The sequence below is a fragment of the Pseudophryne corroboree genome, chromosome 1 (genome assembly GCF_028390025.1).
Source record: "Pseudophryne corroboree isolate aPseCor3 chromosome 1, aPseCor3.hap2, whole genome shotgun sequence".
NCBI lineage: Eukaryota > Metazoa > Chordata > Amphibia > Anura > Myobatrachidae > Pseudophryne > Pseudophryne corroboree.
Genome location: NC_086444.1, coordinates 636,665,754 through 636,681,009, shown reverse-complemented (window position 1 = coordinate 636,681,009; position 15,256 = coordinate 636,665,754). Strand labels below are relative to the sequence as shown.

Sequence of the window (15,256 nt, the reverse complement as noted above, 5' to 3'; positions counted from 1 at the left end):
GGACTAGCGCGTGGCACGGGTAATATTTCAGAGAATATTACCCTAGATGTCCTTGCCATTTAGTTTCTGGCCTACGTCCCTATAATCTTTCTTAAAGACATACCACCTACCTATTAACTTTGTCATTAGTGCCAATGTGCACCAAGACCGCCAGGTCTTTCCCGGACCCTCCCAACAATCTTTCTACACAGTCCGCAATGTGACGTACCTGAGCACCCGAGAAATGAATATTCAGTTACTCATATATGCCTTATTTACTTGTATGGCTTATCTCATATACCGAAACCTTTGTAGCACACCCAAAATGGCTGCCTCGCCTGGCACACCTATCAGTGGGTCTGATGATTATGTAAGGCCCATGGCATCTAGCTTGAGAAAGCTGCAACTTCCCCATTTTGTGTCATCTCTACTAAGGTGGTCTGTTCACCCAGGGTAACCTATGTAGATACCCAAAATGGCTGCCTCACCTAGTACCTATGTATCCCCGAAAAGTTATTACCCAAAATAGATGCACCAACCCTGCATTATGTTTATTGTGCCCATTATGTTCATTGTTATTTTGTTCTCTCCTGTTCTGCAACATAAAAAATGTATGCTTTGAGTCTAAGAACTGAGCACCTTGGAACACTTAGTTATTTTTTCCTACCAGGAATCCACAAAAGTGGTGATACGCTCCCGCAGTGTACCAGTTAAAGGGGGGAATTCAGTTAGGTTTGGGTTTCTCACGTGGAGCTATTCAATTAATTTGCATTTTTCCATCACCATAAACCATGGTTTAACGTGCGCTAACCCATGGATTCCATGCAGAGTACAGGAGTTTCCCCGCACATTTAATTGCATTTTTAACGTGGATTTTTTTTCTCATAGTTTCTGATGCTGCGAGAGAAAAAATCCACCCTCTGGGGCTCAGCATGCAGGGTTCCAGCAGCTAATTGAATTGTACAGCACTTTCAATTAGCTGTGAGGTAAACCCTGCGCCTAATTGAATCTCCCCCAAAGTAATTGGGTTTAGCACTTTGATCCTGTTGTAAAATGAATGCCGGATTCCCACCTGTTTTATTAAATGGAAGTTGGTAAATGTTTAGTCTGTATATCATTAAATAATAGGTTGATTGGGCAGAGTTCCTGTAACACAAGCAGTGATATGTTCAGCAAAGACTATAGGTAGTGTATTAATACTGATGTGATAGGAACCTGGTGGTTATGCTAGTACCTGGAGAGGTTATAGCATAGGTGCTTTGCTTCCATAGTTTCTCAACGGAAAAGTATTCATGAAATTAATGAATTAATTTTAAACATTGACAATAATATCTGTAAGCCATGGTTTCCAAGGTGTCAAACGTAAACGGAATGTTCTGTGAAATACTTTGTTTTTGTGTTTTTGTTTATTTTTCAGTACTGTAATACCATCCTTTTTTGTTTTTATTTTTCTGAAACTTTCAATTAACTTTTGAGGCATTGTCTTACAGAACAGAAGGCCTTCAGTTTACCTCCCCACAAGAGAGTATCCTTCTGACCAAAGTGAGTGTGATCTGTCTTCAGGTGTTTGCGGCGTAATCTGTTAATAAAAACAAACAAAACAATCCTTTTTTTTGTTTTCTATTTTTTAGTCATAGTTACGGAGAAAACAAATATACTGTTACGTTATCTACACCAACAATGGGACAAAAAGGTAAGGAGCTTTTCCTTCAGTCTGTTTAGGTCTAATTCAATTACAGACAGTGTTGATTATGAGCCATCACTCATTTTGCCTTGCGTCCCTTCAGGGGTACTGCAAAACAAGCGATGTTGCTCAGATGTATTCTGGAGCGACGTGCACAGACATCCGTCACTCGGAGTTAAGTTGGCCCGTTAGAATTCAACAAATTAAGTGTAATATTTACTTTTAAGTGAAGACTGAAATACATGTACAGTTGTTTTAAAGACTCCTAAAAAAATTATCATGAACACATCTCTTGCTATTTTGTTTTTTATTTAATTTTTCCCCTCCAATTCTTTAAAATATTATTTTGGCCGTATGTACTGACAATGCCACCAAATGAAATTTTTGCATTTGTTATATGGCCACACGTGGTAATTCCATTTCAGAGAATGATTTACTTGAAGTGGACATTGACACATAGCTGTGTATCTTGTGAAAGCCTTGATATCTGGCTGCTAGATCTGTCTGACCTCTCTGTGATGGTATTGTCCAAATTGGTGACTTGGTGCTTGGAATGTGTGGCCATTTTACTTTTATTCAACTTTAATAATACTAGATGGATGGTATATTGGGTTGGGGATGGGATCCTGCCGGTCAGAATAACGATGCCGGGATCCCGACTGCCAGAATGCCGGTAGGTGGGCGAGCACAACGAAGCCCCTTGCTGCGCTTGCCACAGGTTCTGTTCCCACTTGTGGACACCCAGGAGTGGGAATAGCTGTGGCAGTGCTGCCAGTATTCTGGTGGTCAGGATCCCGGCGTCTGTATTCTGACTGACGGGATCCTGACTACATTCCGGTACATGAAAACAACCGTCTGTAATATGTAGTTGAGAATGCTATTCGGTGCTGTACGTTACATGCTGGCTTGCTTGCTTACTGCTACACTAGGATTAAACTTCACTTTTGTTGTGATAGCAATCTAAATGTGTGTATTGTAGGCTAGTATTATGTGTTATAATAACGTAACATTCTGTGCATACCTGTTTTACCTTTCTATAGAATGCTGCAAAGAAAAGAGACCAGGACCAGTTAGAAATAGGCGAAACATCTGCTCCTCCAAGAAAGATTGCTCGGACAGACAGTCAAGAAATGAATGAAGACACATAGTTCCCCATCTTGATCGCCCTTCCAGCTCGCTCCTGTCTCTCTCTCTCTCTCTCTCTCTCTCTCTCTCTCTCTGTGTCTTTTTTTTTTTTTTTTTTGCCTCTCTCGCATAACAGGATCACCTTGCGATGTGGGTGGGGGTATCACCGCCTTCCCTCCAACTACATACTATTTCTCTTCTGATCTCATAGGAGCCAAATTTGTATTTATTTCTCCCAGATTTTTATTTATGCTGCGCTGAAACTCATTTGGAGAATAAGTGGAGTTGAAACATCTAGAACTCGTTGTGGGTGTTTTTTTTTTTTTTCTTTTCCTTTTACTGCTGCTCACCACAATGTGCATAGGTTTTTAACTTAATTTGTCCGGTTGTGCCAGACTTTGCTTTTGACTTATTGCTGTCAGAATGTCTGTGACCCGGTGCAGCAAAAGTCTTGTTGGCTGTGAATGGATAATATTTCTTTTCTTTTTTTTTTTTTTAAGGGTGCAAGAAATTAACTTTAAATTTTTTTATTTATTTTTTTGCCATTGAAATCTGCTTCAGTTCAGAAGGTGAGAAAATAAAATAGTAGCTGATTCCCAAGTCTACCACAGTGGATTTTCAGTTTGATCAAATTAGTCTTTTGCATGCAGTATTGTCTTGTCCTTCACTCTCAAGCCTTCCTTTTTTTTTTTTTTTTTTTGTTCAGCTGACTTCTGTTTTTGAGCGATTTCTTGCTAGCTCCACTACCCCCATTAAACATCTAAGAAGTGATTGGTGTGCCATAATGAACTTCAATATTCTGCTCTAGAAATACCTGCATGACCAACATACTTTGTGACGCATTGGATTTCTTTGCTCTACAGCCACAAAGAGCCCTTGTGTTTCTCCACTTATTGCTATCTGACAGACGCTAAACATCATCTCTAAAATAGACTGTTAAACAGTCGTAACTCCTATACACTGTGGACTAACTTGGATGGCCGCCAGTACCGTTACCTGGGATTTTAGCACTGTATTGTTCACATACAGGCAGGAAAATCAATTAAACCGATATTAACCAACCTACATCTCAACAGGTTTTTTGTTGTTGTTTTGTTTCACCAATTTTATGGTAGTTTGGGAAGAGTAGCTTTTAAGGTGTATTTTATCATTAAAAGGACTTTGTCATCCAGAATGATCCACTAGCAAGTTTTAAAACTCTGAACTTGGTTGCCTATAAAGCTCAAATAGTGCTTCCTGACTAGAAATGTTACCTTGAAATTTCTGTTGCACAGTAGCTAGCCCTGATATGTCCTGTAGTGAGGAATAATTCTGTGGCCTTCCAATAAAATCTCCTGAAGCAGAGATGGTCCGTATCTTCAATCTATTTTAAATGCAAAAATGACTAATCATGGTGTTTTAGGTGCTGCACAAATAGGTTCGCATGGAGGATATGTCTGTGCTTCGGCTGTTAGATCACGGAGTACCCCAGAGGAAACCCACAAGTATGGGTAGAACATACAAACTCCACTCAGTTATCTGGAGTCAAACCCAGTAATGCTAACCAAGATGAGTTCTTATGAAGTCTTTGTCATTGACTTAAATACAACAGATGATCTTGGGTATAAACATTGTATACAGTGTATCTACACAGCAGATTAGTTCTTATTATCTGTCCTTGCTGATTTAGGTTTATGCTGGTCTAATTGGCAGTAAATCACAAAGTCTCAATCAATATGTTTTAGAAGATCTTGTCACACTTGGGATAATTAGTAAATCAGATTGGATGATAATACAGTCAAATGTGTCCGAGGACATTATTCGGCACATACTAATGTGCACAATTGACTCTTGCTGCTCAGTCAGATCATCCAGATTCTGCTAGGCATGTTTCAGATCTTGCGTTTTCACAATGTCCATACGTAAGTGATATACATAAGATATATTAATCCTCAATTATGTTTGCCAGTCTCAAATGAGGCAAGTACTTGATATTGGAGGAATGCAAAGATTATTGCAATCCACTTCAAAAAGCGTGATCGATGTCCTAGTGACTGAAACTTCTAGTTTCTTTATGGATGCTATTTCTGGTTTGTTTGTTTTTTTTCCCCCTCCTTTTTTCCTGTAAAGTCTCTACCATTCTATGACCTATATTTCTCTAACGTCCTAGTGGATGCTGGGGACTCAGTAAGGACCATGGGGATAGACGGGCTCCGCAGGAGACATGGGTACTTAAAGAAAGAATTTAGGTTCTGGTGTGCACTGGCTCCTCCCTCTATGCCCCTCCTCCAGACCTCAGTTTGATACTGTGCCCAGACGAGCTGGGTGCTTTTCAGTGAGCTCTCCTGAGTTTGCTGAGAGAAAGTATTTTGTTAGGTTTTTTTATTTTCAGGGAGCTCTGCTGGCAACAGACTCCCTGCATCGTGGGACTGAGGGGAGAGAAGCAGCCCTACTCTCTGAAGCTAGGTCCTGCTTCTTAGGCTACTGGACACCATGAGCTCCAGAGGGATCGGTACGCAGGATCTCACCCTCGCCGTCCGGTCCCGGAGCCGCGCCGCCGTCCCCCCTCGCAGAGCCGGAAGACAGAAGCCGGGTGAGTATGAGAAGCAAAGAAGACTTCACAGGCGGCAGAAGACTCCGTGTTCTTCACTGAGGTAACGCACAGCACTGCAGCTGTGCGCCATTGCTCCACACACCTACACATACTCCGGTCACTGTAAGGGGGGGGGGGGGGCGCCCTGGGCAGCATTTGGGACCTCTTTTGGCAATGTTAAGCATACATACAGCTGGGCACTGTATATATGTATGAGCCCCCGCCAAAAAATTGCATATTTAAGCGGGACAGAAGCCCGCCGCCGAGGGGGCGGTGCTTCTTCCTCAGCACTCACCAGCGCCATTTTTTTTCCACAGCTCCGCTGAGAGAAAGCTCCCCAGGCTTTCCCCTGCAGATACACGGTAGAAGAGGGTAAAAAGAGAGGGGGGGGGGGGGGCACATAATTAGGCACAAAATGCAATATAAACAGCAGCTACTGGGTTAACATTAAGTTACTGTGTTATTCCTGGGTTTATAGCGCTGGGGTGTGTGCTGGAGTACTCTCTGTCTCTCCAAAGGGCCTTGTGGGGGAACGGTCTTCAGAGAGGGCATTCCCTGTGTGTGTGGTGTCGGTACGCTTGTGTCGACATGTCTGATGAGGAAGGCTATGTGGAAGCAGAGCGGGAGCAAATGAATGTGGTGTCTCCGCCGACGGCGCCGACACCTGATTGGATGGATATGTGGAAGGTTTTAAATGATAATGTTAATTCCTTACATAAAAAGTTAGAAAAAGCTGAAGTCCTATGTTGCAGAGGCCGTCGGGGTCTCAGAACCGCCCACTGTCCCAAACTGTTGACACAGATACCGACATGGATTCTGACTCCAGTGTCGATTACGATGATGCAAAGTTACAGCCAAAATTGGCTAAATCCATCCGTTATATGATTATAGCAATTAAGGATGTGTTGCACATCACAGAGGAAACCCCAGTCCCTGACAAGAGGGTGCATATGTATGGGGAAAAGAAGCCGGAGGTAACCTTTCCCCCCTCACAAGAGCTAAATGAGTTATGTGAAAAGGCTTGGGAATCTCCAGATAAACTGCAGATTTCCAAAAGGATTCTTATGGCGTATCCTTTCCCGCCAACGGACAGGTTACGCTGGGAATCCTCCCCTAGGATAGACAAAGCTTTAACACGCTTATCCAAGAAGGTAGCCCTGCCGTCACAGGATACGGCTACCCTCAAAGATGCTGCGGATCGCAAACAGGTGGTTACCCTGAAGTCCATTTATACACATTCGGGTACCTTACTGAGGCCGGCAATCGCATCAGCCTGGGTGTGTAGTGCTGTAGCAGCATGGACGGATACCTTATCTGAGGAAATAGATACCTTAGACAAGGATACTGTATTGTTGACCCTGGGGCATATTAAAGACTCTGTCCTATATCTGAGAGATGCTCAAAGAGACATTAGTCTACTGGGTTCTAGAATAAATGCTATGTCGATTTCTGCCAGAAGGGTCCTGTGGACTCGGCAATGGACAGGTGATGCCGATTCAAAAAGGCATATGGAGGTTTTACCTTACAAGGGTGAGGAATTGTTTGGGGAGGGTCTCTCGGACCTGATCTCCACAGCTACAGCTGGAAAGTCAAATTTTTTGCCTTTTATTCCCTCACAGCCTAAGAGAGCACCGTATTATCAAATGCAGTCCTTTCGATCACAAAGAAACAAGAAAGTCTGAGGTGCGTCCTTTCTTGGCAGAGGTAAGAAGCTGCACAACACAGCTAGTTCCCAGGAACAGAAGTCCTCCCTGGCCTCTACAAAATACACCGCATGACGCTGGGGCTCCACAGGCGGAGCTAGGCCCGGTGGGGGCACGTCTTCGAAATTTCAGCCACAAGTAGGTTCACTCCCACGTGGATCCCTGGGCGATAGAAATTGTGTCTCAGGGATACAAGCTGGAATTCGAAGAGATGCCCCCTCACCGATACCTCAAATCGGCCCTACCAGCTTCCCCCCACGAGAGGGAAATAGTGTTAACTGCAATTCACAAATTGTATCTTCAACAGGTGGTGGTCAAGGTTCCCCTCCTTCAACAGGGAAAGGGTTATTATTCGACCATGTTTGTAGTCCCGAAACCGGACGGTTCGGTCAGACCCATATTGAATTTAAAATCACTGAACATATACCTGAAAAGGTTCAAGATGGAATCGCTGAGAGCGGTCATCGCAAGCCTGGAAGGGGGGGATTTTATGGTGTCTCTGGACATAAAGGATGCATAACTTCATGTCCCCATTTATTCACCTCATCAGGCGTACCTCAGATTTGTAGTACAGGATTGTCATTACCAATTTCAGACGTTGCCGTTTGGTCTCTCCACGGCACCGAGAATATTTACCAAGGTAACGGCGGAAATGATGGTACTCCTGCGGAAGCAAGGGGTCACCATTATCCCGTACTTGGACGATCTCCTCATAAAAGCGAGATCAAGAGACCAGTTGCTGAACAGCTTACGGCAACACGGCTGGATTCTGAATATTCCAAAGTCGCAGTTGGTTCCTACGACTCGTCTGCCTTTCCTGGGGATGATTCTAGACACAGACCAGAAAAGGGTTTATCTCCCGATAGAGAAAGCTCAGGAACTCATGACACTGGTCAGGAACCTATTAAAACCAAAACAGGTGTCAGTACATCACTGCACCCGAGTCCTGGGAAAGATGGTGGCATTATGCGAGGCCATTCCGTTCGGCAGGTTCCATGCGAGGACTTTTCAATGGGACTTACTGGACAAGTGGTCCGGATTACATCTTCAGATGCATCAGTTAATCACCCTATCCCCCAAGGCCAGGGTGTCACTCCTGTGGTGGCTGCAGAGCGCTCACCTTCTCGAGGGCCGCAGATTCGGCATTCAGGACTGGGTCCTGGTGACCATCGACGCAAGCCTCCTAGGTTGGGGAGCAGTCACACAGGGAAGAAATTTCCAAGGTCTGTGGTCAAGTCAAGAGACTTGCCTTCACATCATCATCCTGGAACTAAGGGCCATATACAACGCCCTACGTCAAGCGGAGACCCTGCTTCGCGACCAACCGGTTCTGATTCAGTCAGACAACATCACCGCAGTGGCTCATGTAAACCGACAAGGCGGCACAAGGAGCAGGGTGGCGATGGCTGAAGCCACCAGAATTCTTCGCTGGGCGGAGAATCACGTAAGCGCACTGTTAGCAGTGTTCATCCCGGGAGTGGACAACTGGGAAGCAGACTTCCTCAGCAGGCACGACCTCCACCCGGGAGAGTGGGGACTTCATCAGGAAGTCTTCGCACAGATTACAAGTCGGTGGGAACTGCCACAGGTGGACATGATGGCATCCCGCCTTAACAAAAAGCTACAGAGGTATTGCGCCAGGTCAAGAGACCCTCAGGCGATAGCTGTATGCGCCCTGGTGACACCGTGGGTGTTCCAGTCAGTCTATGTATTTCCTCCTCTTCCTCTCATACCCAAGGTGCTGAGGATAATAAGAAAAAGAGGAGTGAGAACAATCCTCATTGTTCCAGATTGGCCACGAAGGACTTGGTATCCAGATCTGCAAGGAATGCTCACAGACAGGACTTGTTGCAACAGGGGCCATGTCTGTTCCAAGACTTTCCGCGGCTGCGTTTGACGGCATGGCGGTTGAACGTCGGATCCTAGCAGAGAAAGGCATTCCGGATGAGGTCATTCCTACGCTGTTAAAGGCTAGGAAGGACGTGACAGCTCAACATTATCACCGTATAGGGCGAAAATATGTTGCTTGGTGTGAGGCCAGGAATGCTCCTACGGAGGAGTTCCAGCTGGGCCGTTTCCTTCACTTCCTACAGTCCGGAGTGAATTTGGGCCTAAAATTGGGTTCCATTAAGGTCCAGATTTCGTCCCTATCCATTTTCTTTCAAAAGGAGTTGGCTTCTCTACCTGAAGTTCAGACATTTGTAAAGGGAGTGCTGCATATTCAGCCTCCTTTTGTGCCTCCATTGGCACCTTGGGATCTTAACGTGGTGTTAAGTTTCCTGAAATCCCACTGGTTTGAACCACTTAAAACGGTGGAGTTGAAATATCTTGCGTGGAAGGTGGTCATGCTATTAGCCTTGGCTTCGGCTAGGCGTGTGTCAGAGTTAGCGGCTTTGTCACATAAAAGCCCCTTTTTGTTTTTTTCATGTGGATAGAGCAGAATTGCGGACCCGTTCACAATTTCTGCTGAAAGTGGTTTCATCTTTTCATATAAACCAACCTATTGTGGTGCCTGTGGCTACTACTGACTTGGAGGATTCCGAGTTGCTTGATGTGGTCAGGGCTTTGAAGGTTTATGTAGCCAGAACGGCTAGGGTCAGGAAAACAGAGTCGTTGTTTATCCTGTATGAATCCAACAAGCTTGGTGCTCCTGCTTCAAAGCAAACTATTGCTCGCTGGATCTGTAACACGATTCAGCAGGCTCATTCTGCGGCTGGATTGCCGCTGCCAAAATCAGTTAAGGCCCATTCCACTAGGAAGGTGGGCTCTTCTTGGGCGGCTGCACGAGGGGTCTCGGCATTACAGCTTCGCCGAGCGGCTACTTGGTCAGGTTCAAACACTTTTGCAAAGTTCTACAAGTTTGATACCCTGGCTGAGGAGGACCTCTTGTTTGCTCAATCGGTGCTGCAGAGTCATCCGCATTCTCCCGCCCGTTTAGGAGCTTTGGTATAATCCCCATGGTCCTTACGGAGTCCCCCAGCATCCACTAGGACGTCAGAGAAAATAAGATTTTACTTACCGGTAAATCTATTTCTCGTAGTCCGTAGTGGATGCTGGGCGCCCGTCCCAAGTGCGGACTTCTTCTGCAATGCTTGTATATGGTTATTGCTTCAATAAGGGTTATGTTATGGTTGCATCAGGGTTTGACCTGATGCTCTGTCGTTTGTCATACTGTTAACTGGTTGTTTTCACATGTTATACGGTATGATTGGTGTGGCTGGTATGAATCTTGCCCTGGATTACCAAAATCCTTTCCTTGTACTGTCAGCTCTTCTGGGCACAGTTTGGTCTGGAGGAGGGGCATAGAGGGAGGAGCCAGTGCACACCAGAACCTAAATTCTTTCTTAAAGTGTCCATGTCTCATGCGGAGACCTTCTATCCCCATGGTCCTTACGGTGTCCCCAGCATCCACTACGGACTACGAGAAATAGATTTACCGGTAAGTAAAATCTTATTTGTTTAGAGCCATTCCATATCTAGTACCAATTAACCTACTCAATAAGTTTTATTCAGTCATATCTACTTTTATAGGGAAAAGTAAAAGACCCCGGATGGCTAGAGCTAGTTTACACAGATCCAAGCGTAGCAGTGGCCTTGCCTTCTCTAATCTTGAGCTGAATCAACACTCTTGTTTACTTGATCAGTTGAAAGAGTGGCTCGTGCCTGGACTTGCGAAACATGGGTTGATAGTGAAAGACATGTGCCAGGGTTTCCCTTTGTGTGACTTGATATGGATCAAGGCAGCCAATAGACCACCCTCTTGTTACATATTTCAAAATGATCTTAAACGCTAAAAGTATGTGAAAAATTACTTTCCTCTTTGGGTGATTTCTCCCTTTCTTCCTCGAGCTTGTCGGTTTTGGCAGTATCGAAATTAATGCCTGACCTTTCCCTACTAATACCCCTTTTACACTCGCAGAAAAATCCCGGGATATTGCACGTGAACGCGCATCATCCCGGGATTCTTCTCAGTGTAAATGGGTACAGGGACAATTTCCCGGGACGAGCATCCCGGGATTTCATCCCAGGTCAAAAGCAGGGTTGAACCCGGGACCGTCCCGGGAAGCTGGGTAGTGTGAAAGGGCCCGTCCCGGGATTCACTACCCGGGACTGTTAAAAGGCCTCCGATTGGAGCTTTCATGGGCTCAGAAAAGATGATGTCATCTTTCAGAGCCCTGGGGAGCGTCCTTGATGCGTGTGAGGAAGGCAGCATGGCGACCTGGACAGACCAGGAGGTGAGAGAGTTGCTGAGCATTAGGGGAGAGGAGGAAATTATGAGGCAGATCACAGGCACAGTCAAAGATGCAGTCATTTATAAAAACATCTCCAAGATGCTGCAAGCCAGGGGAATCATCCGCACACAGCAGCAAGTGTTAAACAAAATGAAAACTCTTAAAAAGCATTTCCTTAAGGTGCATGACAACAACAGGAAAAAGAGCGGTGTTGGCCGTATCGACTGGCAGTACTATGACATGTGCGCCAATATCTTTGGAAACACAGCTATATGCAGTCCGGTGAGTCTGTCTTCCAGTTCACAGTACACTGCTACAGAAGGCACTCCAGAAGAGACACAGACAAGCAGTGACGTCTGTCCATCATCACCGTTGTTAATTGACGACACACCTGAGGACAGCGACACATCCTCCCAGCCGTCCATAAACACATCCAGAAACGACGACAGCATAACTGCAACCATTGAAGACGTCGTGGATGCTCAGACCAGTGACAGTGGGACTGTACAAAGTGCCGTCACCCCAACTTTACAGAAAAACAGTAAGTACATGTTTAGAAATTAACACTCATAGCACAAATCCACAATTGTTAATCATCCGGTTCTGTGTGTAGTATGAGTGGCCAGTGTGGCGGCAGCGTGGCGAGCGCAAATGAGCCCCTTGCAGGATCACTGCGCTCAGCACGCTGCTGGCACGGTGGCACACTTTGCATTTTTAAAAAAAGTTCAATGTTGCAGAGTAGCTAGTGTATAGGTGGATTAATGCCACAAACACATGTTTGCTAACGCTGCTATTTTTATATACGCTCATTTTGTATTTCTTCTCTTCACAGTTTACACCGTACCGCCTAGAAGGAAGAAATTGAACAGAGCGGAGCAAGTGGCTAAAGCCATGTCAAATGTCCTTGTCGACCAACTCTGAGAGATGGACGCTACAATGTCCGCACAGGAGGATGCAAGGCTCGACAGGTTTCTAGAGGCAGAACGCCAAATGCATGATGCATTCCTTTCCCAAGTCATGACAATGCAGGAACGCATGAGTAGAGAGCAGTATGACCGCCACAGGGAATTGCACCAAATGAACATGGCGTTCTATGAGCGTATGACCAATACCTCAAGAGCACCAAACCAACACCACAACTCACAATACCCCCCTGAGCAGGGTTTTTCATCATTTAATCCTGGTCCATACTATGCCCCAAATACTGCACCATCTAGTGCGCCAAGCCCAGAGTTTACTGTATTGCGCAATTTGCCGTGAAACACAGTGAATTGCTTTTTTTGGTTGTTATTTGTTGTTAAATAACCACAGTGTGGTCATTGTTTATGCACAACTGTTTGTGCCTTCTTTCATTTTTTTCTATGTTCTGTTTTGTATAGTGTCTACATTAAAGCACTTTTTATTTATTTTTTACACAGTGATAATATACTGCAGGGACACTGTGGTTTATGGTGTTGTATCTACAAACCTACCAGTGTTTTTTTTTTTTTTATGCCAATAAAAACTTGTTTGCAAATCTAGGCATAACATTCCCATTTGTGCGTAACAGTAGACTATGTTTACAGTGTTTTCTACATTGTTTATGCATATATACACAGTTGCTGGCAATGTGTTTTTTTTGGAAAAACATAAATATTGAAACCAAAGATCAAAGGTGGAATACAAAATAAAAAAAAAATTAATTCACCAAACATGTTGTGCTGATTCTTAAACACTATTGTACCAGTGCTGCAAGGTTGGACGTAATAGTGTGCCGTATTTGTTCTGCAGCAGAGTTTGAGGCAGTCCCAAACAAAGCACCTTCCACATGTGGGTTTATAACCTCAGGGTCCTGCACAGTCCACTCAGGAAGGAATAGCTCATTTTGCAGTTCACAGATGTGCAGTATACAGCACGCAGCTACTACATTAGGCATATTCATAAGGTCCACATCATTGCGCTTCATCAAACAACGCCATCTTCCTTTTAACCTGCCAAAGGCGTTCTCAACCACCATCCTTGCTGAACTCAGGGTGTGAGTATAGGTTTTGTTGCTCTGGGGTTAACTGGACCTGTTGGGTGTAGCCTTTCATAATCCAGAGGCGTAAAGGGTATGCAGCATCCCCGATGATGTGGACAGGGATCTCCACCCCATTCACAATCTTTGCACACTCTTTGGGGTACAGCCAGCCTCCCTGCTTCTCCTCTACGATGTTGTACAGGTCAGAATTGGCAAGAACTCGGGAGTCATGAGATCGGCCTGGCCAGCCAATAAACACATCTAGGAAACTAAAGAACAGTAAATTTGAAAACAATTAGAATGTAAAACTCACACATGCAACTCATCCCACCACCCCAAAAATAAACACTTACCAATATTTGTGGTCCACAACAGCCTGTAATATGATGGAGTGCCAGCCCTTCCTATTAAAATAGTCAGCATGGTTGTCACGTGGGGCAATAATGGGGATGTGTGTCCCATCAATCGCTCCTCCACACTGCGGATAGCCTCGCTTTACAAATCCAATGATGGTATCCTGTAAGCGCTGTCCTTGTGGTAGAGATATGAAGCGCTTGTATAAGGTAGATACAATTGCTTTAGTCACCTGGTGGACTATGACACAGCAGGTGGAGATTGCAACACCGAACAAGCATGAGCGGTACTCTCCTGGGGTAGCATACCACCACAATGCAATAGCTAATCTGCGTGCCTCGATGGGTCTCCTAAGCCTGGTGGTCTGCATGTCAAGTGCTGGGGTAAGTAATTCCAGGATGTAGTTAAAGGTTGCACGAGACACACGGAAGTTAGCCATCCACTCCTCATCCTGGTAAGCTTCCACGGTCCTCATAAAGGCTTCTCCGTGCCGGCGATCTCTGGACCAAAATGAGCGGTTAGGGCCCATACTCGCGCTCAGTATGGTACTCATCCTGGATGATATGAGGGCTCTCCTCCTGCGCAAATATTGGCGGCGACTAGCAGCCCTATCCAGCATAAATTGCGCCCTCCTCCTCATAAAATATATGTGCAGTATACTGCACAGTGTGACAAGCTGCATCATGCGGTCAGTGGCTGTATGAAACATCTGCAAAGCAGAAAGAATCATGAGCTCAGGCATACACACTGGTACTCCGTCGGCCATGACTGCAGCAATGGTGTGAGCAGGCACCACCCCTCCCTTTGTTGACTAGTGTGACCTCATCAATGTGAGCCAGAAAAGGCCATTTCTAATGACATACATGTGCATTTGCAGGGATATCCCGGGATCAGTGTAAATGGGGCTGTCCCGGGTCGATCCCAGGTCTTAGTGCAGTGTGAAAGGGGTCAGTCCCGGGAAGGCATCCTGGGACGCATCCCGGGAAGCAACCCGGGAGTGCGAGTGTAAAAGTGGTATAATTGGCAAGATCTAGGCATTCTCTTGATCAAAGATTTTATATAATAATTTGCTTCTTAAATCCTTTCAGAAAATACAAACAGTGTATTAACTTGGAGACGGAATAAGGAAGTGATAAACCAGTGATGTGTGCAAGGTGATAAAGGCACCAGCCTATCATCTCCAATATGTAAATTAACGGGATCTGATTGGCTGGTTCCTTTATCACTTTGCACATATCACTGGTTTATCACTTCCTTATGCCTCCTCCAGGTTAATACATCTGCCCCAGTATTCTGTCCCAATGAAGGATTTTTATAAGTACTTACATTTTAGACATTGGCTATTAACAAATTCATCTGCCCCACATTTTCTCCCTTCTCCTCCACCATATGTTATCTAAATTTTCTACCCCAGGTCATAAAAAATAGTATTTCTACTCTCCTAAATCCTCATGATGAACTTAAATTACAAATTCAAGTTAGATGGGAATCAGAGTAGAATGTTTTCTTGACAGATGATGACTGGAATAGTTTTTTTCATTTTAGATATCTATATGCATTAATCATTCAGAAATTATGTTTAAACTAATACATGGTCTCTATCATACT

At 44.8% G+C, this 15,256-nt stretch overlaps 2 protein-coding genes across 4 annotated transcripts in view; both read left to right on the top strand.

Annotated features, from left to right (window-relative positions):
• Positions 1–3,849, top strand: part of DDA1 (DET1 and DDB1 associated 1) — a 66,827-nt gene extending 62,978 nt beyond the window's left edge. Inside the window, exons 3-5 of one of the 3 annotated variants that reach the window (XM_063914588.1) lie at positions 1,470–1,521; positions 1,611–1,672; positions 2,704–3,849. In XM_063914588.1, coding sequence (XP_063770658.1) covers positions 1,470–1,521; positions 1,611–1,672; positions 2,704–2,811 — 222 coding nt within the window. In that variant the 3' untranslated portion in view covers positions 2,812–3,849. The other 2 variants (XM_063914587.1, XM_063914589.1) reach the window with 2 other exon arrangements.
• A 6,556-nt stretch (positions 3,850–10,405) lies between these two features.
• Positions 10,406–12,948, top strand: LOC134904871 (uncharacterized). The gene is made up of 2 exons (XM_063914586.1): positions 10,406–11,836; positions 12,128–12,948. The coding sequence occupies exons 1-2, from the start codon at positions 11,203–11,205 to the stop codon at positions 12,214–12,216; spliced, it is 723 nt and encodes a 240-aa protein (XP_063770656.1). The 5' UTR covers positions 10,406–11,202; the 3' UTR covers positions 12,217–12,948.
• The last annotated feature ends 2,308 nt before the right edge of the window (positions 12,949–15,256 follow it).